The sequence below is a fragment of the Zonotrichia albicollis genome, chromosome 2 (genome assembly GCF_047830755.1).
Source record: "Zonotrichia albicollis isolate bZonAlb1 chromosome 2, bZonAlb1.hap1, whole genome shotgun sequence".
Taxonomy (NCBI): Eukaryota; Metazoa; Chordata; class Aves; order Passeriformes; family Passerellidae; genus Zonotrichia; species Zonotrichia albicollis.
In genome coordinates, this window is record NC_133820.1 from 27,051,759 (window position 1) to 27,075,650 (window position 23,892).

Below are 23,892 nucleotides of genomic sequence, written 5' to 3' on the forward strand. Positions count from 1 at the left end.
AGGCAAGGCTGCCCACTGGCACAACTGCATCCAAACTGGGCAATTTCACAGATTCAGCAGCATCACTGCATATTGTGGCAAAGGTCTAAAAGTGCTGGACAATGTCAGGTAGAATGGACAAAGGTGTAAATGTCCTGAATGTGGTCATGCAGAATGGCCAAAGGTCTCAGTGTGTGGAACACTGCTGTGTAGAGTTGGTCTCAGATGCCCAGCTGACATTTCTTCTGTCATGGTGCCCAACAAGGACTTCAACATCTGCTGTGTATAAATATATTGTGAAACCAAATACCATGGGGTATTAGAGAGGATAGATGGGGGTGTGGGTTATATGGAATAACAAAATGGAAAAAAAATAGTAGAGACCTTACCTGCTGACAATTACTTAGGTGTGAATTTCAGGAGAGGAGATGCCCAAGCAGCCTGTTGGTCCTTTTGAAATGCAGCCTCAGCTTCCACTAACCTAATTGTCCTGCTTGGGTACTTGTTTTCTCACCAAAAACAGGATATGGATTTTAAAAGACAGAGCTTGCTATGTCTCATCAGGAGAGGACAGCCTTCCTCTGTCTTGAGCAACCACCAAGAGGCTTCACAAGCAGGATGTGGAGCAGAGCAGTGTGTGTGGACATGTTCTGGCACTGTTTCATCAGTCTGAATAGGTTTACCTTGCCCATAAAAAAGGGTTGAAGCAGTGATTAACATGTTGGGTTTTACTTCTGTGAATATTTATTTTCAGGGAACATGGAAGTATTGAAGGAATCCTGCAGCATCAGCTGTTACATCATTCCTGCAGGTCTGCTGATGACATTCAAACTGTTTTTTTGTTATGGTCTTTTTCTTTAGAAATGCTCATTTTAACAAAGTCCCAGATGAACATCTGGCCCTCCTCAATCAAAAAATGAGGCACAATCTCAAGGAATTAGCTCAGTGCCTAAGTACATGCCTTAAAGAGTGGGGACTCGGTGCAAAGGACTTTTGGGGAGGGCTGGGAGATAGAGTAATAAGCAGAAGCAATTTGTACGTGTGCATTTCCTGAGAGTAAAATCTTGGATCTTATTATTTGAGCAGTTTCCTTATTTCTCTGCAAGTCTGGAAATAAACATTTATTAGGGAATTTTCTGCCAGTATCCCTTTGTATTCATTACTCTGGTTGGCAGAGGAACAGCCAGCCTGCGTTTATATCCTGACTCTTAAACATGTTGTTAGCTGTTATGTGCCTCTCTAAGTGAGGGATCAGAGGCTTAGCTGTAAATATGAGGAAGGCTCAGGATAAAGCTGCGTATACAGACTTAACCCGAGGTCACAGCTCCGTGAGAGCGCCTTTGCCGCGGGGTTTTGTTGTTCATTGAGACCTTCTCCTGCCCTCTGCTGGCAGTTCCCTGCTAGGGGACAGGCATGCCCTTACACTACTCCCGGGATAGTTACCTGTGCCAGCTTGCTGCTTGCAGTCTGCTTTGCCAGAGGGATTTGAATTCCTGTCATTAATGAAATTCCTTGTCACAGGTAGCTGCTGTGCCCACTGCATTTATCTGAATGTTATATGAAGATGCATAAAGTACAATCATTTTGGTCTTTGAAAATAATCTCAATGTATAAGCTATCACCCAGGGTTCAGTTACTCTGTCCTTCAAAACTCTATTTACTTTCTGAAGTAAAGTTTCTGATTTTTGGCAGGCATGCTCATTTGCAAAGTACTTGAGTTCAGAAATGCCAGCATTGAGGATGCCTGTGCTATTTTAATGCTACTCTTGCCATCTTGTGTTTGATGCCTGTATGTATTAGAATGCAGTTTTCCTCCACTGTTTTATTGGTAGGTTGTTTTCTTTTTCATGTTGGTATATTGCATATGTAATGATCATAATTCCATGTATTTGTAGTTTCACCTGTGACATAGACAAGTGTGGAATGCTGTTCTCCAAAAAGCCTTTAAGTACAGTTTTGTCTACTTTTCAGTTTCAGAAAGAAAGTGCAAGAGGCACTAATAACTTTGAACTTAGTTCAACTCTTATGCACTGAATGAATAAGCAAAGGGACCTAAAAGGAAAAAGTGTAATATATATATATGTAAGAACAGGCAAAATAAAAATTGTAGAGACTGTTTCAATTTGGATACATTCTCGTTCCTTTAATATTTGACATCACAACTTTGATCATCTTATAGTATTTTCTGAATTGGGTTGAGATATTCAAATACTTGAGAATGCCAACCTGAAAAATTGTGCATCATCTTTGGATAGCAGTGGGGTTGTGAGCAAGGCTTTTAGATCCACTTTTACACTTTTCACTTTTGTGTTTGTGAAGCAATCAAAGTAGTGATGAGTTAGCTGTGATTTTATTGATAGGCATAATGGGATGCATTTTTGCTGGTGGATTTCTGAGATAGTTACTGTAAGCCAGGAAAGTGATGAGAATCAGTGCAGGATTTTGTGAACATAGTTCATGGACATGAACTCTCTTGCTGTTCCTTTCCATCCCTCCTTTTGTCCCCATTCTAGTTTCTGTACTTTAGGTTCCACCTCTCCATCTGAGTTACATCTTTTGCCACAGAAGAACATAACTCATGCCTCGGTTTGTTTCTTTCCTTCTCCAGCCTCCTTGTTCCCAAGCTCAGTCTTCTATCTTTGGGCTTTTGATCCACCAGAATTTCACATTCCTCTCCTGCTTCTAGCATGAGTTGTAGGTTTTATGTTTGTTTGACTTTAAGGCCACTGAAAAGCTTTCCATTGGAGCTGTGAAATACCTATGCTGATTCACCTTCTTGGCTCCTTACTGCAGGCCCTTTCAAAGCAGTAACAAACCTTTGCCATGGCTGCTTTACTGAGCTGCCACCTCTTGTCTCCTTCTCCCTTGTCAAATCTGAAAATAAATGTCAGCCAAGTGAGCAAACAAGTGGACTAGTATAGAAGTAGGATGAGTCTTTGGAAATAAATAAATAAATATGTATTTGACCCACAAATTGAGTTGTAATTAACCAGCTGGGAGCTATAATCACATTTTTCCATGGGCCTGGCTGCCTTCAGGTAATTGCAGTCTGTATGTGCTGAGGAGGATTAGAGATGGTCTTTGAAGGTGCTGCTTGGGGAGAAAGCAAGCTGTTATTGTAATGGGGGACAGCTGAGACCTGCCTTTGTCACTGAGGCCACTGAGGCTGGCTTTCACCTTTCCTACACAACTGTGCATTTTAGAGAAAGGTACTTCCTATGCAAAATCCTTGCTCCCACAGACAGGATATCTTTGGAAAGGAACCTGCAAGTGTGATGTTTCAGGAAGGCAGTTGGGGTTACAGTCTATGTAAGTTTTCCATTCATATTTATCTGATAAAATTAACAGGTGCAGTTCTCAGACCAAAAGGAAGGGGACCTAATTAGAATTCAGTAACTCAGTAGGGAGCCCAGATAATGACTGCACATGATGTAAACTGTGCTGTGAGACACCATGCCTGTTTGCACTGCTTACACCTCAGGAGATCGTGAGCAGGGAGGGCAGGGAGGGCACTGGAGGTGTTTTAAGAGAATGCCATCCCCTGGATGGTCTGTCAAGGCACTCACTGGTGACCTTTTTCCTGCTGTTGCAGAAGGTCCATCTTAGGTCCCTTTGATGCTTGTTCCAGGGCATGCAGGCAGGTGACCCTGAGGCACCTGGTGTGTCACACTCTGCCTTCCTGCCTCCTTAAATTGGGCTTTTCAGCTGCTCATGCTGTGCAAAGAGCTGGGGTGTCTGAATCCCAGACACATCCTTACAAAACATCCTTAGGCAACCTGGTCCTAGACAAGTATCTTACTTTTAGATACCAACTCCAGGAGGAAACAAAGTGTTTCCTGCCTGGGAAAGAGGGCAGCAGGGCTGCTGCTTCTGTAGCCTCCTCCAGCAGTAATTGCTGGTTGTTGAAATGCTGAACAAGCAAGGAAACTGGGGGGCTGTGGTCTGCCATAAATATAAAGGCTGGGACTCCATAGCTGCTCACTGCTTTTCTGAGCTACCTTTTCCTACCTAGCCAAAACATTTAAAATGAGCTTGTTAACAAAGATAAATGCATGTTAATTGCATTCTTACCGTTTTTCCCAAGGAAGTTTCAGGTTCTGAAACAAGCACTAACAGCATGCTTGTTTGCTCTGAGAAGAGGAGTCAGGCATTTGCAGTGAGGAGCCGTGCTTGGAGTTCAGCAGTGAGTGGGAGACTGTGCTCGAGAGGTGCCCAAATCCCAGCTCATTAACCTGCCCACATACAACAGCAAAATTGCTTTTGTTATTGGAGTTGTTAAATGCAGTAGTTATGATTTCTTTTCGATGGATTCTTTTTATTTCTTTTGGATCCTTCTTTAGTTTTGCTTCACAGCTTTTTAAGGCTTTTTTTTTTCCCTCCTTCTGTCTTCAGCTATTGATGGATTTCTAAAAACTGATGAAAGACAAAGACTGGCAAAGGAAAGAAGAGAGGAAAGGGAGAAATACCTTGGTAAGTTGGCAGGAGGTGTATCTATTATTTATATACAACTTTTAATAGGCTTAACTAACTAACATAGCATTTTTTATGTTCTGATTTTTAAATCTTGTTGTTCATTCTGTTCCTAGTCTTTACCACTTCTTTTAACTTAAATTATGAAAGATAATATTCTTGCATTTCCAGTCAAATATTTCGTATTTTATATTTACAAGTTTACTTTCTTCTTTGATTTGTGTGCCTTTGAATATAGGCTTATGTTCAAGATACTGTTGTTATGATTGTGGTTTGTGAAAATCCCAAATAAGCCTTGACTAATACTCAGAAAAATATGTAAGATGATTTGATAAAGCAACTTCAATTTTAATCTCTTTGGTTTTAGCCATATTGAAATATATAATAGAGTTTTTAAGTGCAGCGTTGAAGTGTGTACTTTTCTGGAAGTTGTAAAATGGTTAATCTTTCAGGAGAATGCTTATGTTATTGAGGAACTGAAGAATATTTTTTATCAATGATTTCAGATTTTGTTTAAAACAATCACTTATTTTTAATCTATTAATATGACTAGGGAAATGTTGAGATAATTGTAAAATAGATATGTAAAAAGTTTAAATATATATTTAAGGGGAGTGGGTGTATACACAGTTAAAATATATGTATATGTCTGTGTGTATACATATGTATATACACTTAAATTTTCTGTTCAACATTGATTTGGACTTCCTATATCTCTCTGTGTATATAAAAAGCTGTTAAACAGTTAACTTCATTTTTCCTCATGGTAATGACAAGAAAGATCAGTAGCACTGCTCCTAGAGATAACCTGACAATACCTGGCAGAAGGAATTGTCAGTGTTTTATGATTTTTGCAAAATTTAAGGTAAACATATATTTTGAGGAAATGTCAACTATACAAGTATGGGCACCTGTCAAAATAATCATAGGAAAATACTGTTTTTCTTGCAAGAAATAAACTGTTGACTATTTCTTTGCAAAGTCTGGGGCTTGAGACCAGTGACGTGACATTTTTTCATTACCATGGGCTTGGTCCGCACGATTCCTTTTGGTAATTTGGTAAAAATCTGCTGCTCTTTAGTACTTAATCTTGCCCAAGCTTCTGTGTATCTCAGATTTTCTTCTCTTCCAGGTATGCTCAGTGTAGGTTATTCTCTTCTTTCTTTCTGATTATCCCTTCTTTTCTGGTTCCCAAGAAAGTGATATGGTGATTAGATTGGAAAGGACTCAAAGTAGAAAAGATGAAAAGGAAACTGAAACCTGGAGATTTTGGGAGTGATTGGCCCAGGGGATTTGGAAGGTGGTGTCTGCAATTTTCTCCCAGGCATCATATATGCCTCCTGGAAGCATATTCTTAAGACCATTTCTGTAGTGGGGAGCTTTGAGTTTTGGTCACAATTTGATTGTGAGAATTTTCTTTTAGAAGTTCAGAAAAAAGCAGCATGTTCCCCCAAGGGTCAGCTCTTTGAGCAGTCAGCAGGTACTGTATAGCAATATGAAGTAACTTTTTCACCTGAGCCAAAACTCATTAATCAGTGGTTTAGCATCCCTAAATTAAGCAGCAAGAATTGTACATGTGTCCATGATGACAGAATTGTTTACTTCTTTGTCCAGAATCAGTCCCAGGTTTCACCTGCTTACTCAGAAGGTAATCTTAGCACAATCTCTGGACACCTCACTTTATTTTTGGTTTTTATGGACTCCAGCATGCTTTGTCACCTGCTCTACCTGATGTGGCTAGCAGTTGGAGCAATTCATGCCTGGTCACTTGTTATCCACTGTCTCTGAGGTAACTTTTTCTGTTGACAAGTCTGAACTTCATGCATTCAGTCCAGGTTCACTGCATCACTGACACTCCCCTCATACTGCCCTGTCTTGAGTGGGGAGGATGAGTGGATTTTCATAGGATAGAAGGGAAAGACAACACCAAGTGTATTTCTGACAAGAATAAGCTAGAAGGTATTCTGGAAAGCAGGCTGGATTTGAGGATGAAGTATTGTAGAAGGATTCTGTATTCAAGGGAAAGAAATGGAATGTTGGAAAAGGATCTGGGTGTTGGGAAGACTCTGGCTTTCACCCAAGGGAGAGAGGACAGAGTGGGGCTAAGAGGGACAGAAAGTCACAGCTGTGGTTAAAGCCTGGGGGCAGGAACTGAGGGGAAAAGGCTGGTCTGGAATGGCTGGACAAGAGCCTAGGAACAGTGGGAGAGTTGGAAGGGTGATGATGTGCTGCAAAAGGAAACAGGAACTGAAGAAACACAGGCATAAGTGAGCAGGAAGGAGTAGCTTTTTTATAAACACTGTTGATTCTGGCTTTCCCTGACTTTCAAGTTCTTAGCCTAGCAATATTCCCTCTTTGATATTGGCTGTATGTGTGTTGGTATGTGACCCTATGGGCTTGTGTGTGTATAGGCATGCTTACAGACCTCCTCTTTCCTGCCTTTTTATGGAATACACTTGCATGGGAAATGGATTTTTCCTCTCAATTTGCCACGTTAACTCCTGCTACTTGTTTTATGTACACCTGAAGCAGCAGTCCAGTATCTGTTGTTGCAGTCTGAATTTCTGAAACATCAGGGTAATGTCCCATGAAGATTATTGCTGCAGTTGGAATAAACAGCTGGGAAAAACCTCAGTAACAGAAGTAATTTTTTTTCATATGAAAAGGTATAAGTGGGTAAAGATGTAGCACCAAATAATGAGCTGAAAGAAGTATTTTCAAAACTCCATAGAAAACACAGAATATGTTGTTTACATGTGTCTATTTTAAAGGCAGCTCTGTAATAAGAAGCACAGTTTTAAGGAAGTCCCAAGGGCTTTTGCTTCAACAAATACAGCTGATTTCCTTCAAAGATTACTAGGAGCAGTATGTCTGAAAAAATAATTTGGCTTTCAGCTTCAGAGGGACTTGAAACATAAAAACATTGTTGATTTGTTCTGTACACTGTTTTCTACATAGATGAGAGGTACAAACCGGCACCTTGTGTACAGGGCTTCCCTCTTTATGTACTGAACAAATTGCTTAGATTTACTAATCATTTCAACACTTCTGTGCACTATATTTTCAATCTCAGTCAACTAAAACCCTGTGTACTTGCATTTGTTGTTTTACACTATTGTTTCATGTTACCAAATAATTTTAAAAGAGAAGAGAATTTGCATGATGTGAAATGCACCTTTTTCTCTGCACAAGCTGCTAGGGAGCAGCAGATACTGGAGAAGGAGAGAAGAGCAAAACTTCAGTATGAGAAGCAAATGGAGGAGCGATGGAGAAGGCTGGAGGAGCAGAGGCAGAGAGAGGAGCAGAAGAGAGCAGCTGTTGAAGAAAAGCGGAGACAAAAGCTTAAAGAGGAGGAGGTGAGGTCCCCTGGGAGATGTATGGCAGCACTGAACAGGGCTGAATATTGACATGCATTAAACCATGGGGGGTGGGAGCAGGAGACATGGGAGCAATTACTGCAGGAGCTGCAAAGCACATCACCACAGCTCTAAGGAGTCTACCACTGTACATCAAAAACACTTTCCAATACAATTTTTTAAATTTTTTATGATCTCCTGGAATAGTCATCTACCATTGCTAACATATCTGGGACTCTGATTGTCAAATATAAAACACCACCTTTCTGGAAGGAAATCTTTAAAGATGAGTGTTTCCAAAAAGGGAAAGATTCTTCTTACTGTTCTGTTTACTGTCCATGAAAAAGAAATCATGTGCTGTTCCATTTTTCCTCGGTGACAGAAACTCAGAAATTTGTACTTAAAGCAGTGAAGAATCTAGGCTGTTTTCAAATTCTAACATAAAACAGAATCACGTATTTTTAAGCATCTTCATGCCCTTCCTCTCTTCTGGGCTCCCTGCTGAGATCATTTAAGGTTCTTTTTTTGCTCTAGTGAGTCCAATTTCTGGTGCAGCTCTCTGAATGCAGGGTGTGTGTGTATATCCCTGCATGACATTATGTGGAGAACACTAGCACTGCTACCCGCAACTGATAAAGAATTAATGATTTTTGGAAAAGGGGGCAGTGGTTTAAAAAAAAAGCCCAAAGAAAATATTTTCTCAATTCCTGGATAAAAAAAGCTTTAGAAATCCACAGTTCTTAACCTCCCTTTTTCTGCCCCCCTATCCTTTCACCAAAATAACTTTGCAAAACAGGTAGAACACTTCTTGTGCATGATTTCACAATAACATACAGCTATTCATTGAATTTTTTGTTTGATTTTTCACTTTACTTGAAGAGAAGATTGCATCCTGTCATTTGTTGTTCAACTTTAACATACTCATTGTGGTTTCTATGTAATGGCAGAGAATTAATTTAAAAATATTTTATTCTGTGTTTTGTTTCAAATTCTTTTTAAGAAAAATGAGAAAAAACTGAAACAAAGGGTAGGAGGTCTCTCTCTTGTGGGAACAGCATTGAAGTCATGTGCTCATTCCCCAGCATTTCCTGTGTAATAACTTTCTGCAGCTAAGCAAAATCAATTCACTTTGTGAGGGTTGTAAAGGGAAGGAGCAGAAAAACGTCCAAAACCCTCTCTTCAAAATATTCAGCAGAGCAGGTCAGAAAGGCAGAGGGGTGTAGGAAGAGCAAGTATCCACCAGTTTTCCCTGCATTCATGGTTTGCCTTTGCTGCAGAAATGAGAGCAGAGTTGTTGGATGTGAGAGGCAGTGACAGGTCAGACCCAAGGCGTCTGTTTAGTGGGGGCTGACCCCATCTCCTGTAGTGGCCTGCTGTACTTCCCAGAGATGGAATAAGAGCCTGAGCACTCTGTGATGCTTTCCCCAAGCACCAGTGAGCCTGATCCAGCTCCTCAGGACCCTGCACGTGTGAGGGCAGGCTTCTGTAATGGTGAGGGAGAGGCTGATTCCCAGTGCTCAGTCATGATGTGAGTACCACTCCTAGCTCTGCTCACCAGGCTGGTCCCTTATGCTTAAAGTGTCCAAAGCCTTTTTTGGAAGCTAAAGCAGGCCTGGATCTGGATTCTTACCCTTTTCTTCCCACTCCTCTACTCCTCCAGGCTGAGGAGTCTGAGAGAAGGCTATGTGGGCAGGAGGACAGGAGAGGATGCTTGTTTGTTTGGGGATGGATTAAACCTGTGGGAGGAAAGTTCAGGAGCCTCAGAAGAGGATGCACAGGGAAATAGTCTATAGAACAGGGGAGAGTGAGAGAAGAAGGAAAATGGGAATAGAAGGCATCCCTCCTAGCTTCCCTTCACAGTTTCTTGTCCTTCATTTTTTAAATTCTGTTTTAATTCTGCTAAAGGATCTGCCAGTTTTCATTCCACCTTCCCCAACTCTTGTTATTGTGATGGACCCCTCAAACTCTCGTGCATAATAACAGTGGAGGTCTGAGTAAGGATGGTGATGAACTTGCAGCTCCCTGGACATTTGAGTTACTCACTGCTTGTGAGTAATTTTGTCCATTTAAGACTGTCTTTATTGGAAGAGCTTTGAACATGTATTTCCACCTCCTGGGGTGTGGGGGTGGATGTGCCCTGCCAGAGAGCCAGGGTGTCCTGCACCATCTTCTCAGTGCTTCTCCTTTTAAGACCAGTTAACACTGGCTGGGTAGTGGACTACCAATTCTACTTGCTCATCAGGTGTCTGAAATGACAATTAAAAAGATTTTCTTGCTCTCTGTCTTACTGGTTGTCCTTTATAGTTTCCCTGAATTATTTTTCCTTGTCTTTTAAACAGAGCAGAAAGTAGCGCACATTCATGATAGGAAGAGGTGATATAAAACTCTCTGTACAAAATACTGTTGTTGCATCTGAAAGAACCTGGGAGGAATAGATCTTAACAAACTGGTGGGGACTTGTTGGCTCCTATATCAGAGCATCCTGTGCTTGACTGTTTTGCTTGCAAAGGACTTCTTAAAGTGGTGGCTAAAATTTGATTTATTTTGCTTAGTTTTCCCCCTCTACAATGCCAGATAAAGGATGATGGTTTTAAACTCTCTCTTGGTAGAAATCAAGGTATTCTGTCAGAGTTTTTTGGGGCTGCTGGCGGTTGTTGCAGAGCACAGTAAAAGTGTCAGATTCTTCAGAAGGAACTGAATAAATAATGTTTAGAAATTTTTCTGTCTATATTGACTGCATCTTTCTTATCTACAGAGGTCTTCTGTATCACTGCCCTTCCCTTCGTATTACTTTTAAAGATGTGCACTTCTTTCAGTAAAAGCAGCCTTGAGGAAAGCAGTGTGTTGTTCTACAGAAGTGATTTAAAAGTTTCTTTTAACAGGGAACTAGACAAAAGTAAAGCTAGTCCTTTTTCAGTTAAAGTAATTCTTTCCCCTTTCCTGTCTTGAACTTCCATGTAACTTGGAAATACCTTGTAAATAGATGTCTAGCTGTACACAAGTGGTTGACAAGAGATTGTTTGGTGCATGTGCACTTTGTTACATTTGTAAAAAGTATGTGCTTTGGCACAAAAGAGTGAAAAACTGTCAAGATGTTGTAGCTTTAATTACTTCCTGTACTCCACTCCAAAGATGAAGCCAACTGATAACCTCAGGAAACAGTGAGCTACTTGCATACAGTGCTATACGTAAAATGAGGAGGAAGAGATGGTTTGGGCCTCTTTCAGATGTTTGTCTTGTAGATATAAGGAGATTGGTTTAGAATTATTTGCACAACTTATTTTAAGTCAAAATACTTCAAACATTTTTTATTCCTTGTCACATCTGTATTATATTTTACACAGAAAAAAGAAAATAACTTATTTGTGAGAAAACAAGTCATTTGTCTGAGTTTTTGGGGGTGGGTTTTTGTTTGCTTTTAATTCAGACAGTACAAGTGCTTATTCTATTGCTCAGGCTGAGGAAAACTTGCATGAGTAACTGGATTTTGGAAAGTAATGTGTATTTTAGATGTTAGCAGTATATGGCTCTCTATTGTGATTTTATTCATTCTTAGTTTAACCTACATGCCGTGCTTGTGCATTATAAGGTTTGTTGGGAAAATTCAATATATCTTGAGAGCAGACATTGTTTCCTCTATTTGTAGCTGTTAGAGTTCCCAAATGAGATCACATGCATAGTCTGATATGATTTCAAGAAAGTGCTTCACCTATAACATAGACTGGAAGGGTTTTCTGCATTGTTTGCTGATGAAGGAAAGCTTTGTCTTGTGGTTTAGTTTTCATCATGGAACAAATTATTAATGTATGAGTTGTTTATGCTATGCTTGCTTATGTCTTATTATTTTCTTTGGCTTTTTAGTTCTGTGCCAACTTAAAATGCTTTTAATAACTATCCTTTCTTTGTGAAAAGCAGCCTTCGTATTGTTCTTTATCTAACCTATATCTGCAGAGGTTTTGTGAGTTTTAATAATTGTATTCTATAGTACTCTAATGAAAGGTTCTTTGCAAATGGAAATGAATGATCCTCTCCAAATAATGTAACTGAAGATTTCAACCTCAGATTGTTGGTAGCATGGGCTTTCAGATGTGTATGAAATATAATTTAATGTCTTTAATCTATTTCAGCATGAATTTTATTCTTGAAACAATATTTTGATAGTAGGTGGTATAAGTGTATTCTGTGTTTTGCAAGCTGTAGAATATTGCTTACTCCAAGCATTGTTAAAAACCCTCAAACAAGACAGCAAACAGAAATAATTGAAACATGACTGCTTTAGTCTTATGTTTTTTGATTAATGAATAACAATATTCATTAGAAATGGAAAAAAAAAATTCTGGGTAAGAGTATACTTTAATGAGAAAGAAATGGGAGGGTGATTTTCCTTGGTAAAAAATGTGGGTAGAAGGATAGACTGGGGCAAGCTGCATAGTAGAAGACAGTGGTGAAAAGCGGCACACTGCAGAGAGGAACTGGTGATGGAGTATGTGAGGTTTGGAAAGACTAACAAAAGGGGCTCAAACAGAATTAAGTTAGAGCGGTGGAGAGCTAAAGGTGGAAAAACACAAACTTGTAAGCAAAGCCTGCGCACACAGGATTTAAATGTGAAACTTGTATCATCGAGTAGTAAGAGAAGAAAGAAATTCTGTAACAAACTAAAGCAGGGAGGACTGGCTTCATATTCCAGAGAATGGGGAAAGGGTGTTTCCTTTTCACAGGCAGGGTGTGTGTAAGAAGGGAATGGGGTGTTCAGGCTGTGGGGGTTTCTGTGCTCTTGCAGAAGAGGCTGCGCTTGAGCCTTGTGGTGCTTCCTTCATTTGCTCTGCAGGGACAAGGAAAGAGGCAGAGCTCTCATTTTCATGCCTGCCTGGACACTGATGGCACTGAGTAGACAGAGGAGGGGGATGAAGGGGGGAGGGGGCAGGGGAGCAGCTGCCTGCTCTCAGTGGCCTTTGAATGATGTTACCTGATAGAACGTGAGCTCACAGCACCACTGAAAGCTCCTCTTCCTGGGCACAGCAGCAGAAACAGCAGGGTGGGTCACCTGGCCAAAAGGTAACAGGCACAGGAGAGCTGGGAATGATAGAGGGTGCAAGAATTTCCTTTTTTCACTCTTTGTATAGAGGGTAATAGAATATTTTATAGAGTAAGTGATTTGTAATAAAATTAGAAGAGAGCTTAAAGATTAAAAAGTAGTGGCTTGCTGTTGATACTGATGGATAACTGGTAGCAGGGTTGGGTGAGGTGGAAAAAATAAGCTCAGAAATAAATTCCTGCAAGTCATGGTAGTAGAAAAGAGTCTTCAAAGATGTGAAGAGGCAGAAATATATTTTAGATAACCAGAAGTAGATGAGGGGACATCAGGCAATGTAGAAAGTCAGTGACCAGGGTCAGAAGCCCAGGGGGGTAAGACAAAGTTTACAGGTACATGTATAAAGTATGGAGGTTACTGGAGGTGCCTGATGTTAGGGTCTGATGTGCTGAAGGAGCTCCATCAGAGACAACTGGCTCAGCACCAGTGCAGAGCCTGAAGGAAACACACTTAAACAAAGACTGAATTTTTTTGGTAAAATAGCTCAGGAAAGCCAGACCAAAGGTATTAATCAGTGAGAGAAAGTAATCTGGCCAAGAGATGTATGAAGGGTTTTCCACACAATTTATCTGAGCTGCCAAAAGATATTGGAGATAAAAATCAAAATGGGTATGATGTAATCACAGGAGCCTGCAGGATCCAGTTTGAAGTGGATAAGAGTGGGAGTTTTATACTAGACCAAAGGGACATAGCAAAGGTAATAAGGAATAGCACCAAAAATACTAATAGGATCAAAGGGCTAAAACTAGCTGGGGCAGGAGCTGGAGGCAGCAAGAGTAGACTTATCTTTCACAGTAGGGGTTGGGCTGCTGAAATGTGAGGGTGAGGAGGTTGCCAGATGCGAATGAGGTGCTGGGAGGAGGAAGGGAAAGGCTGTTAGATGATGGAATTGTGGGTGGGGAAGAACCACATTTTATCTGCTTGAAAGGAGGAAAAGAAAAAGTGCAGGGATCATTGCCACAACAATAAATCACGGAGAAACTAGCAGAGGGAGGAGGTGGGATTGAAACTCAGTGGAGGTTTTTGAGAGTCAAGAGGTGATGGAGAGGGAATAAAGCGACCATATTGAGCTGTAAGATAAAGGTAGAGCAAGATTTGGGGAGAGAAAAAATTAGTTCTGTTCTTCCCCCTGTGAAAATCCTAACTCATGGAGAAGAACATGGGAGTGGCAGGGGGAAAAAAGGAAATCTTGGGAGCAGTATGAGGTAGGCATGCACTAAAATAAATGCACAGAGAAGAAAAAAAATCAGAAGGTCTTAAATGCCTAGATTTAAGAAACATAAAAGAAGAAAGGAGGGAGTTTTTGTAAAAATAAATAAATAAGTAGGGCATCCTGCAAAGTAACCTACTTTGGGTTTGAAGTGATCATTTATCTGAGTGACTAGGTGGAGCCACTGGCATTGCAGCAATTTAACTGTGCTCAGAAAGGGATGGGAAAAATTCTGATGTCTGCATAGACAAGAAGGAGTTAATGCTTGGTGAGCATTATTCTTATACAAATTAAGTCCAGAGCACAGCAGCAGCCTCACCAGCAGGAGCAGATGCTAGGCAGTGATGCAACCTGTGTTATTTACTTAGGCCTCTGTAGTGACCTCAGTGGCTTGCAGACAAAGGATACTCATATCTGGAGGTAGGTAGCATGCTGATCCCTTCTTTATTCAGTTCTTTTTCTTTTCTTGTGAGCAAGCTCCTGTAAGCATCTTGTGTGGAGCAACAGGGAGACTGTGTATTTTTAGTGTGGTTTCAGCAGGCAGGGGAAGGAAGCCCCCGGAGAACTGGCTGGGATTTGTGTCTGACGGGGTTTGTACCAAATTCCCAGGAGCGTTTAGAAGCCATGATGCGCCGGTCCCTCGAACGCAGCCAGCAGCTGGAACAGAAGCAGAAGCGATGGTCGTGGGGAGGAGCACTGGCTGCAGGCTCAGGAGGCAGAGATGGTGAGTGAAACAGGCTGCCTGCATTGCAGATCTGCAAGTGCAAAATGCATGAGATTGTGGAGATAGTAAGTATGATGGGTTTAGAGTCAGGGTGGTACCGCTGCCTTGGGGCGTGAATAAGTGCTTTGTAATTGCTTGCCGGGTTTCCTCTCCCTAATACCTTCTGTGGAGACGGGTTCCTCCTAACTTTAGGAATGCAGATCATTTTAATAGAGTAAGCAGCATCAGTTGGGAGGATGCTAAATGCTAAGATTAAAATTGGTGCACTGTCTCCCTTAATCGCTTCTTCCACATTGTCTTCTTATGCACACAGTTAGAAAATTTAATATTCACCAAAGGACTGAGTGCTGTCTAAGGCTTGCAAAAGATGTTCTGTTTTTGTTTAGTACTTCTAAAAACCTGATGGGAATTTCTAGATGACTATGCAGCATGTGCAGTTGAAAATAGTTTGTGTTTTTTCCCCACGTACATTCTGTTACTGCTGTTTTGGCTTTGGCTTCAGAGGAAATTCTTTTTATTACATAATGAGTCATGTGCTGCATTTATATTTCAGAAAGGTGCATGTTTTCTCTTTTAAAACATAAAATTTATTTGAATTTATCTGGTTTGAATAAACTGCTGTGATAGAGAAAAACATCCATGTTTGGGTGTTGATGAAATATAACAATTACTCTCTTTTAAACAGTGTGTAAGTGTACTTAACTTTAAAAAGACAAACTGTTTCATATCATATTTTTCATGATATGTCATTAAAAAAGCCAGGAAATTATAATAATGAAAAAGTCTCTTATACTTTGAGAAAGAAACCAGTTTCCTTTGTGATACAGTTTGTACTTAATTCCAGCTCCCCCAACTTATTCAGTAATTTCTTTCACTTCTTTTTGCTCTGATTTCTCTGCTGTGTAGGTGAATCAGAAAATACCCCACCCCCTGTTCTAGGTTTAGCTGCCAACACCCTTCCTCCAGACCCTGTGACCTCTACTGCTCCTGCTGATTCCTTCAATGGTATTTCAGAGAATCACAGTACCATTGTGTCTTGTTTATAACTGTTCTAATCACTGTAATCCATCCTCTGATTCTTGTTCTTCTTAACCACTGTTTTCTTATCATTTCAGTCTGCTACTCTACAGCATTACCCTTAGTGATGTACACCAGTGTCTTTTAATTTCCTTTTAATTTTGCCATGGTGGAGCAGTGCATGCCTCACATTCCAGCATAGTAGAGGCATTTCATGGTTTTCTCAGTAATTGTAGACTTCTACTGCTCAGATTTTAATTTTTTTCAATTCTGTGGGTGCTCTGTGTGTGTAAGTAATTACATGTATATTTGACCGTTCTAATGGATGTGCACTGGTGCTGCTGAGAAAAATTTCACTTGCACAGTAAGAAAATGTGTTATGAAGACCATGTTTCATCAAAACAGCCCTCTTTTTCCATCTCAAGGGCCTTCTTCTGCAATATTTTGAAAACAAGAAAATTTGGTACAAACAGCCATGTTATGTTTTCAGCTTCCTAGAATGAATTATGACCAACTCAAGTGGTTGACTTTGTTTAAGCAATCATGTTTTCTACTGTTCAGGTTTAGTTTGTTTTTGTTTTTTGTTTTTGTGGTTTGTTTTTTTAGTGGTGTTTTATTAGTGGGTTTTTTTTTATTATTACTATTCCCATAAAAGGGCTCTGAAGTATGAGTTTTTCAAACTAACAAATGGATTGCATGTTGGATTTCAAATTGAAAATGTGATTTCATGATTGCAAATGTACTTGGTAGTTTGAAAAGAAAGCACAGCCTGTGCTTTTGAGAAGTAGATTTGTTCTCTCCCCCAAAGGAGGACTTGTTTATCTATTACTCCTGCAGAATTCACAGTAAATACTGTTCTGCCTATGATCTCACAGAATTAATATTTCTGTGCAAACATATTCAATTTTTTTACTGATTGTTGTTCATATGCAAAGGTATTTGCCTGTGCAACTGATGTTTTGCAGCATACCAGCATTATATATGCTTTTTTAAAAAAGGAAATGTAGTGAATTGCATTGTTTACTGTAGCAGATGCAGCCAAATCTTGGAAACCCCACTAAGGCAATGATTTGATGGACATAGTAGGGAATGCAGTAACCCAAAAGATGCAGAATTAGGGTCGCATACATGTCTCTAGCTGAAAATAGTTTTGCTTTTGAAAGAAATAAAATTCAAATATAGGGGCAAAGCGTCTGTGCTTTTAGCTTCTGTGTATCATACAGTGATCATGAGGTACTAGTACTCTGCTAATACTTAAATAAGATTTCTCTTTCATTCACTTGAATAAATCCCAAGGTAGGAAATTTATATTATGCTCAAGCAGACTTTATCAAATAGTATTTCAGAAGAAATATACCAAAAAACCTCTGGTTTTTTGTTTGTTTGTTTTCTTTAGTTCTTCTCAAGCACAGAAAGATAAAGCCAAATGGCTGATGCCAGCTCAGTCATTAAAACAGCGAGGTCTTATATAGATGCAGGAGTATTGCTTATGTCATTTTTTTATTAGAGTAATGTCTGATGTGAACTTCAGCTCTTCCAGACTGAAGGTAGAGGAGAGGGGGAATGAAGACAAGCTCAGAGTTGCCATGTATGCAGTTTGTTTTCTTTGGGTGACTTTATGCTTGTGCTGATATATAATTATTTATCAGTGTCAATATAAAAAATAGGCTTTTGTGAAACTGGAATGTGAAATTCACAAGCAGAAAAGCTGCATGCTAAAGCATGTGTCATAGGGTGCTGGTCCTCAGTGGTCACAAAGAGCTCATCTCTGTGAAGAGAGCTGTGGCCACAATCTTGTGCCAGTTCAGCGCTATGATCAGTGCAAGGCCACAAGTACAGATGCAAGGTTAATTTTTGGAGTTTATCAACACTGTGGTGTGAATACAAATATCTTCAATGCGTTTCTCTGCAGCATGTGACAAACTTTCAGCTTCTACAATGAATCTGCCAAAGCAAATGGAGTCGCCGATCAGTAAACGCCTCTCGTCCTCCACAGCGGCCATAACGCACTCCCCCGACAGAGGCAAGTGAACCTGCTGGTCTGCTGCCAGCATCAACCCTCCTCCTGCTTAGAGCACTTCTGCTCCATAGAGCTTTGGGCTTTGCTTATGTTGTTATTCACACATCTGAGAGATTCTGTATTAATAACATGGTTCTGCAGCCTGTCCCAAGGCTGTGCTGCCTGCTGGAGATCATAGTCCAGCACAAATGCCATGGGCTTTTTACTGATTCTTTTCCAAATTTTGGTACTCCAGCAAACCAGGTTGTAACTACAGGCTGCGACTGCAGCAATTTCCTTTAACTGTATTGCTTGTGACCTTCTATCAAAATAAGGAAAAACAAGCAAAGCAAAGGTGTGGCCTGGCAGTAGATATGGGATGTTCCATGTGCAGGGATATGTCTGATGAGCCACCTGGGAGACTTCAATCTGGTGACCAGAGTTGTAGAGCCCGTTTATTTCTTACGAAACTGATCCTCAAGTGACTCCACAAAAGATGATCAAGATGATCATCTTGTAGGATTAGTGGTTGCTAAACACTACAAAGAGGACTGAAGGGTTTACCTCACTGTGAACTCTTTGGATTTTTAAAGGTTTATGTTGTGTTTTATTTAGGTTTTATTTCTTTCTACCCCTTTTTTTTAAGTCTAATGGGAAAAAATATATTTACTGAAATAAATTATGGAGGTTTGTTTCTAGAATGAAAAAGAGAAGGTAAATTTATTTTAATTTTTGAATTGCTTAAGCTCATCAGAAGCTTTGAGGTTATTATGACAGATGGCTATATATACATGTAATAGGAACATCTATATATATGTCTTATATAGTTGACACTTATATTTATGGAGGAGGAAGTAATGCAGGCATATTGTATAAATAAGACTTACGTAACATGGTGAGATGGCAGATTTCAAATGCAGTCCCAGCACGGGTGGCACATTAGTGAGCGGCTGAGCTGTTTACCAAGTGTTTTACCTTTCCTGCTGGGGAAGACAACAAACTTTTTTAGTGCTGAGTCATGAAAGCAACCATTTTGCAGAATGTGACATGCCTCTTGAGTAAAATCAACATACAACATGAGCTTAACCTTATGGTGTGTAGTGTATCAGTGGGAAACTTAATGGAGAAATTAGAAGGTTTTTTTCAGAGGGAATGAAAATTATCTTCAAGTATTTTAAATCTCAGAAAGTTCTAGAATTTTTTGTCATTTCATTTAATCATTTCATCATTTTGTTTCAGTTATTTTAATGTAACATTGTTTTATTTCTTTGCATTTTAAATTTTATTTTATTTGCTCCCATCCTTCAGCTCACCGCATGCATCTTAGTCCAATGGAAAACTTTATTGTTTCTCGACTGCTGACTCCCACACAGTCATCTTTAGCCAGAAGCAGAAGTACATTAATGCTTTCTGAGCAGTACAATACTCCAGGTAAAAATGTGACTTCCTCACTTTGAAACCACTGAGGTTTGTTTTTAGCTGCATTTATGTAGCTGCTGGAAGAAACAGAGTACTATGAAACAATTGGCAATTTACAGGATACTACAAAATCAATGATGAACTAAGTTGTTTCAGATAACAGTGTATTTAAAATCTTTGAAAAGTGCATTGTCTTGTCTGTGCTATTCTGAATATCTGTTTTAGAAAAAAAAATTGAAACTGCAGACTATAAAAAAATTACTATATTCATTTAAGAAACAGGTTTTTAGACAAGAATGTGACAACTCTCAGAGGCTTTGATTGATTTATTAATGTCAGCCCTGTCATACCCGAATAGTATGTAGAACAAAAATCCCAGTGCACCACTGAGACTTAATTATTTTTACCAGGGTTCCAATTTCTATCTCTTAAGTATCTTTTTGCCTTTGACTGTGTGGCTGTGTGTATGTGACACCTATATGTATGTATAGCTGTAAATGCACATACAGAAAACCAGACTATTGATAGGAAGGTGTCAGTTACAGAAATTATTGATCTTTAAGGGATGATAGTTACTATTCCCATGTGCCAAGGTTAGACTAATAAAACCAGTATTTTGCAAACATCTACAAAAATAATGTTTCTTGTCCTGCTAGTACTTGGGCAAGTGCCTGACTTTGAGTAGTTTCTGTTTATAAAGCCATACCTGGTCATAGCACTGGCTGAAATAAAACAAAAGTTTGACAGCCCTTTTTACTTTTAATAGAACAAACAAACAAAAAAAGCCCCCCAAAGCATGCACCCAAATTCCTGTCTGCAAAAGATTAAACTATTTAGATAATAAAGACACTTTTCCAAGATTAAACTATTTAGATGATAAAGACAGATCATCTTTATGATGAGTGTTTTCACACATCTTGGTTAAACTAGGTTTAAGTTCTGTAGCTGTGTTTTTCATGCAAAGCTATTTAGAAATGAATTGCTAAGTAAACCTACTTTCCCTTGTTCATTACTTCTCTGTTCAGTGCATAGGGACATTGATACTGAATGCCTCTACAATTGCTTCCCTTGTTTCTACATTAAAAACAGCCTCTACTGGAAGCAGAAATGTTTTCATATAGCACTTGAGAAAGTGCCTGATTTGATTACTGCTCAGGGACCAGCTACTGTCAAGAGTGAGCAAAACCCAAGTCAAAATTAGATCAGTACATTCTGCTTAAGATTTTGAGCTGAATTGCTGAGGCCCCCTGTGGTTGATTTTTTTCTGTTTGTATTTGATTTCCAAGAAATCAATAAGGGTGACTTCTGTCCTTCCTCACTCATTTTGTTTGTAAACTCTCAGGTTTATCTCTCTTCATCACACGATCTTTAAAGTAATACACTGGCATGTCTGACAAGGGTACAATTTGTTCTGGAAACTGCTTTTTCATTGAGCTGAAACAGGGCAGCTGATTTTGGGAACAGCTTTTTGAACAAGCATTCTCTTGTCATTTCCCCACAAGTCAATCAGGCTGTAGCACAGGCTGCAAACAACAATCTCAGAGGCCATTGACATTTTGTCAGTAATTGCTGGCAAAATAGTTGAAGGACATCTCCCATTTGTCATGTACTTCTCACCACAGAAGTAGCTTCTGAATAAAGAAGAGGGATCTTCCTTTCCAGGAGCTCATGCTGTGCCTCCTGTCATTATGCTGGGGTCAAAATTGCTCTGCTACTGAATTTTCTGTAAGCTTAGAAATGAGGAGCCTCAATTTCAGACTCTACAGCAACACATTATTAATGTCACTTGAAGTCAAGATATTCAGGCACACTATTGTTACTGGATGCATAATTAATTCTTTTAACAGTTGAAGTAAAAATATTTCTCTTAGGCAGCTTTTAAGTTTCTGAATGTTTTTGTTAATATAAAGTGACCATATGCCAGTTGGCTGGAAAGTGGGTCAAAGAGTACAAAGGTCCAGTTAAACTTCAAAGTATTCAAAAAGGCTTCATAAAATTTTTATTAGGGCTGTCTCCAGTAAAAAAATTGGGAACGTGACTTTCTTTACATTAGTGCATAATTGCTGCTTTTTCTAAGTCAATATCCCTCCTGACTTTAGTTGACTAAAATTGGAAACATTCTATCACTTGATTGCAATTAGTGTCTGTCTTATTGATAAAACATATACTCTGTTGATTGTTCTGTATGCATGTGAAAGTTTCATCTTAGAAGGCAATATGAGCAAAATCAGGAGTAAAATATCCCATTTTAAAAAATCCTGTTCATATTGCAAATAAAAAAAGCTGCCCTAAAAGCTGTAATGCATGTGTCACGCTCAAATTGATGTCTCCCTCAAATAACAATAACTGAAATACCTACAGCAGCATTTAGTTTAGGTTTGGGGGCTTTTTTGTTAATTTTTTAAATTAAATCTTATTTAGAAAGTAATTAGCATATTTAGGAGCCTTTGCATGTTCAGGGTTTAAAAAAGACAAAACTCCCTATGCTTCTGCCACCTTTCCTGTTTTGCAGTATGCATTCAAAAGTCACCCAGTTAGCATTATCTGCTTACTCTTTTTCTCATATGCAAAGGAGGCTGGACTTCTTAGAAGAAAAGAGTCACAGTATTAGTCAATTGGTGATTCAAAAGATATATGAGGAAAAGAGTATTATATTTTAGAGATAATTTTTTTCCTATTAAATTTTTTAGTCAAGATATTTTTAATAAACAGGGGATCATGTTGAATGCATTATATGTGATATTTTATAACACTAAAAACCACTTTAAAACTACCTTTGAACATTATAACATAAAAGTATGCTGTTTTCTCCCCTCCTTTACTTCCTCTATCCGTGCTCCTTTTTGCTCTTGCTATTGTACTATAACTCTTTAGTATTCCATATCTGTCCTCGTGTAGCACCAGCTAGTCCTCTTAAATCTCCCTACAAGCCTTCCCCCACCCGAAGCACTGACAGGAAGAAGGCAACTTCACCCTCCACTGCTAATGCCATGAAAGGGGCACCTGCAGCTGAAGTTACTCAGGTGAGTTTGTAATGGTTTTGATTTCACTGCTGGGTAAACTGATGCAGCTTCTGCTTGTTATCTTTCACTTTACATGAATAGAAATGAAGTACTTCCCCTGCTATAGGAAACAGCAGTAGCAAAGTGAGCTGTGCCAACACCTGTTGTCTTTGTGCTCCTGTTAAGGTGCATTTTAATATCTTCTTCCTCCTGGGAATCAGTGCTGAGTGCTGATATTGGAGCACCAACACCCCTATTTTCAGAGAACTGAGGCACTGAAGTGTCTGTTTTCAGACTTGTTTATAACTTCTGGGAATGGGGATGACAAATATAATTCCCTTCTGAGTATGATTATCCAGGCTTGCTGGTTAATGAGCAAGCTTCATATATTTCAGAAATTCCCCAAGTGTATTGATAATGCCTCTGTTTTACACCAATTGCTTTAACTCTTTCTGTGGACATTTTTAATGCTGTTTGCTTAAAAGATGCATTATCGATCCACTGTTGTTTCCAGAAAAGAAAAGACAGGTCACTCACCTTCACTGAGTCTACACAGCTGAAGGCATGCTAAAAAAAAATCTAATATTCATGTAAGGTCCTATATCTTGTAATACTTAATGTTAGGGGGAATCATGCCATCTAAATTAGCTGCAAGTGAGAGAACCAAAGCTGGCAATAAAGATTTGTGTAATGTCATTCTTAGGTGTGATTCAGTGCTACATGCAGCAACATTTCTGAGATGCCTGTTTGCACTGCTGATCATGTCTAAGCAGGGGCATGTGGATGATTTTGAAGATTCCACCCAGTGCCACCACCCCATCCAAGAGCTCTTGCAGACGCTGTGATGTGTATTACTTATCTGAAATTTGCAGGCTCTACCCATGCAAGACAGGGGTGGGTGTGTGCTATGTCTATGTAAAATAAAAAACCATTAATAGCACCTCACTTGTGAGCTGCCTGTTGTAAAAGCTTTTACAAGTGTGCCACACAAATCTCTTTATATGCCAGCTTGCTAATAAAACAATCAAATGCATTTTTTGATTTTTTGATCCTAATTATGGAAATGAAAATGAACTGTACTTCTAGACTGAGAAGATAAAGAAAGAGAAGCGACCTGCAACACCTGGTTCCTCATCTGGTATGGGATCTCCTCTGAGAAGGTCTGATTCTCCTGCTGCTATATCCAGAAGATCTGCATCACCTGCAACACCTAAGTATGCTTTTCTTAGTGGAAAAATATCCTGTGAATTTCTCATTACCTGTAAATAAGGCACAGATTCTTGAGGAACTTGCTTCGAAGTGTTGTATAAAATCTAGTTAATTTTATTAATACCTGCACACATGTACAGATGGGTGAGAGGAGAGGTGTAGAAGACAAATCTGATATCTCTAATATTGTGGTAGTACCCACTAGAGACAATTCTCTCTACCTTTCCTCAGTCTTGAGATTACAGTGCATTTCATTATTCATATGAAATCCCTGTTTGATTTTGAAGAAACTGCCTAATGTGAAGAAATGCACTCCTCATGAATACTAACTCGAAATTCCAGCATTTAATATATGCATTTCCTATTGTTGGCATGACCATCTGGTGCTGTAAATGCACTTAACTATGTATCATCT

At 39.3% G+C, this 23,892-nt stretch overlaps 1 protein-coding gene across 5 annotated transcripts in view; it reads left to right on the forward strand.

The window, feature by feature from the left end:
- MAP7D2 (MAP7 domain containing 2) overlaps positions 1-23,892 on the forward strand; it is an 81,719-nt gene that overhangs the window by 40,449 nt on the left and 17,378 nt on the right. The window contains exons 2-9 of one of the 5 annotated variants that reach the window (XM_074534634.1): positions 4,372-4,449; positions 7,642-7,805; positions 14,717-14,831; positions 15,738-15,836; positions 17,761-17,871; positions 19,156-19,278; positions 22,141-22,289; positions 23,355-23,482. In XM_074534634.1, coding sequence (XP_074390735.1) covers positions 4,372-4,449; positions 7,642-7,805; positions 14,717-14,831; positions 15,738-15,836; positions 17,761-17,871; positions 19,156-19,278; positions 22,141-22,289; positions 23,355-23,482 — 967 coding nt within the window. Of the gene's footprint in view, positions 1-4,371; positions 4,450-7,641; positions 7,806-14,267; positions 14,528-14,716; positions 14,832-15,737; positions 15,837-17,760; positions 17,872-19,155; positions 19,279-22,140; positions 22,290-23,354; positions 23,483-23,892 lie in introns of those variants that run through there. The other 4 variants (XM_074534633.1, XM_074534630.1, XM_074534631.1 and 1 more) reach the window with 4 other exon arrangements.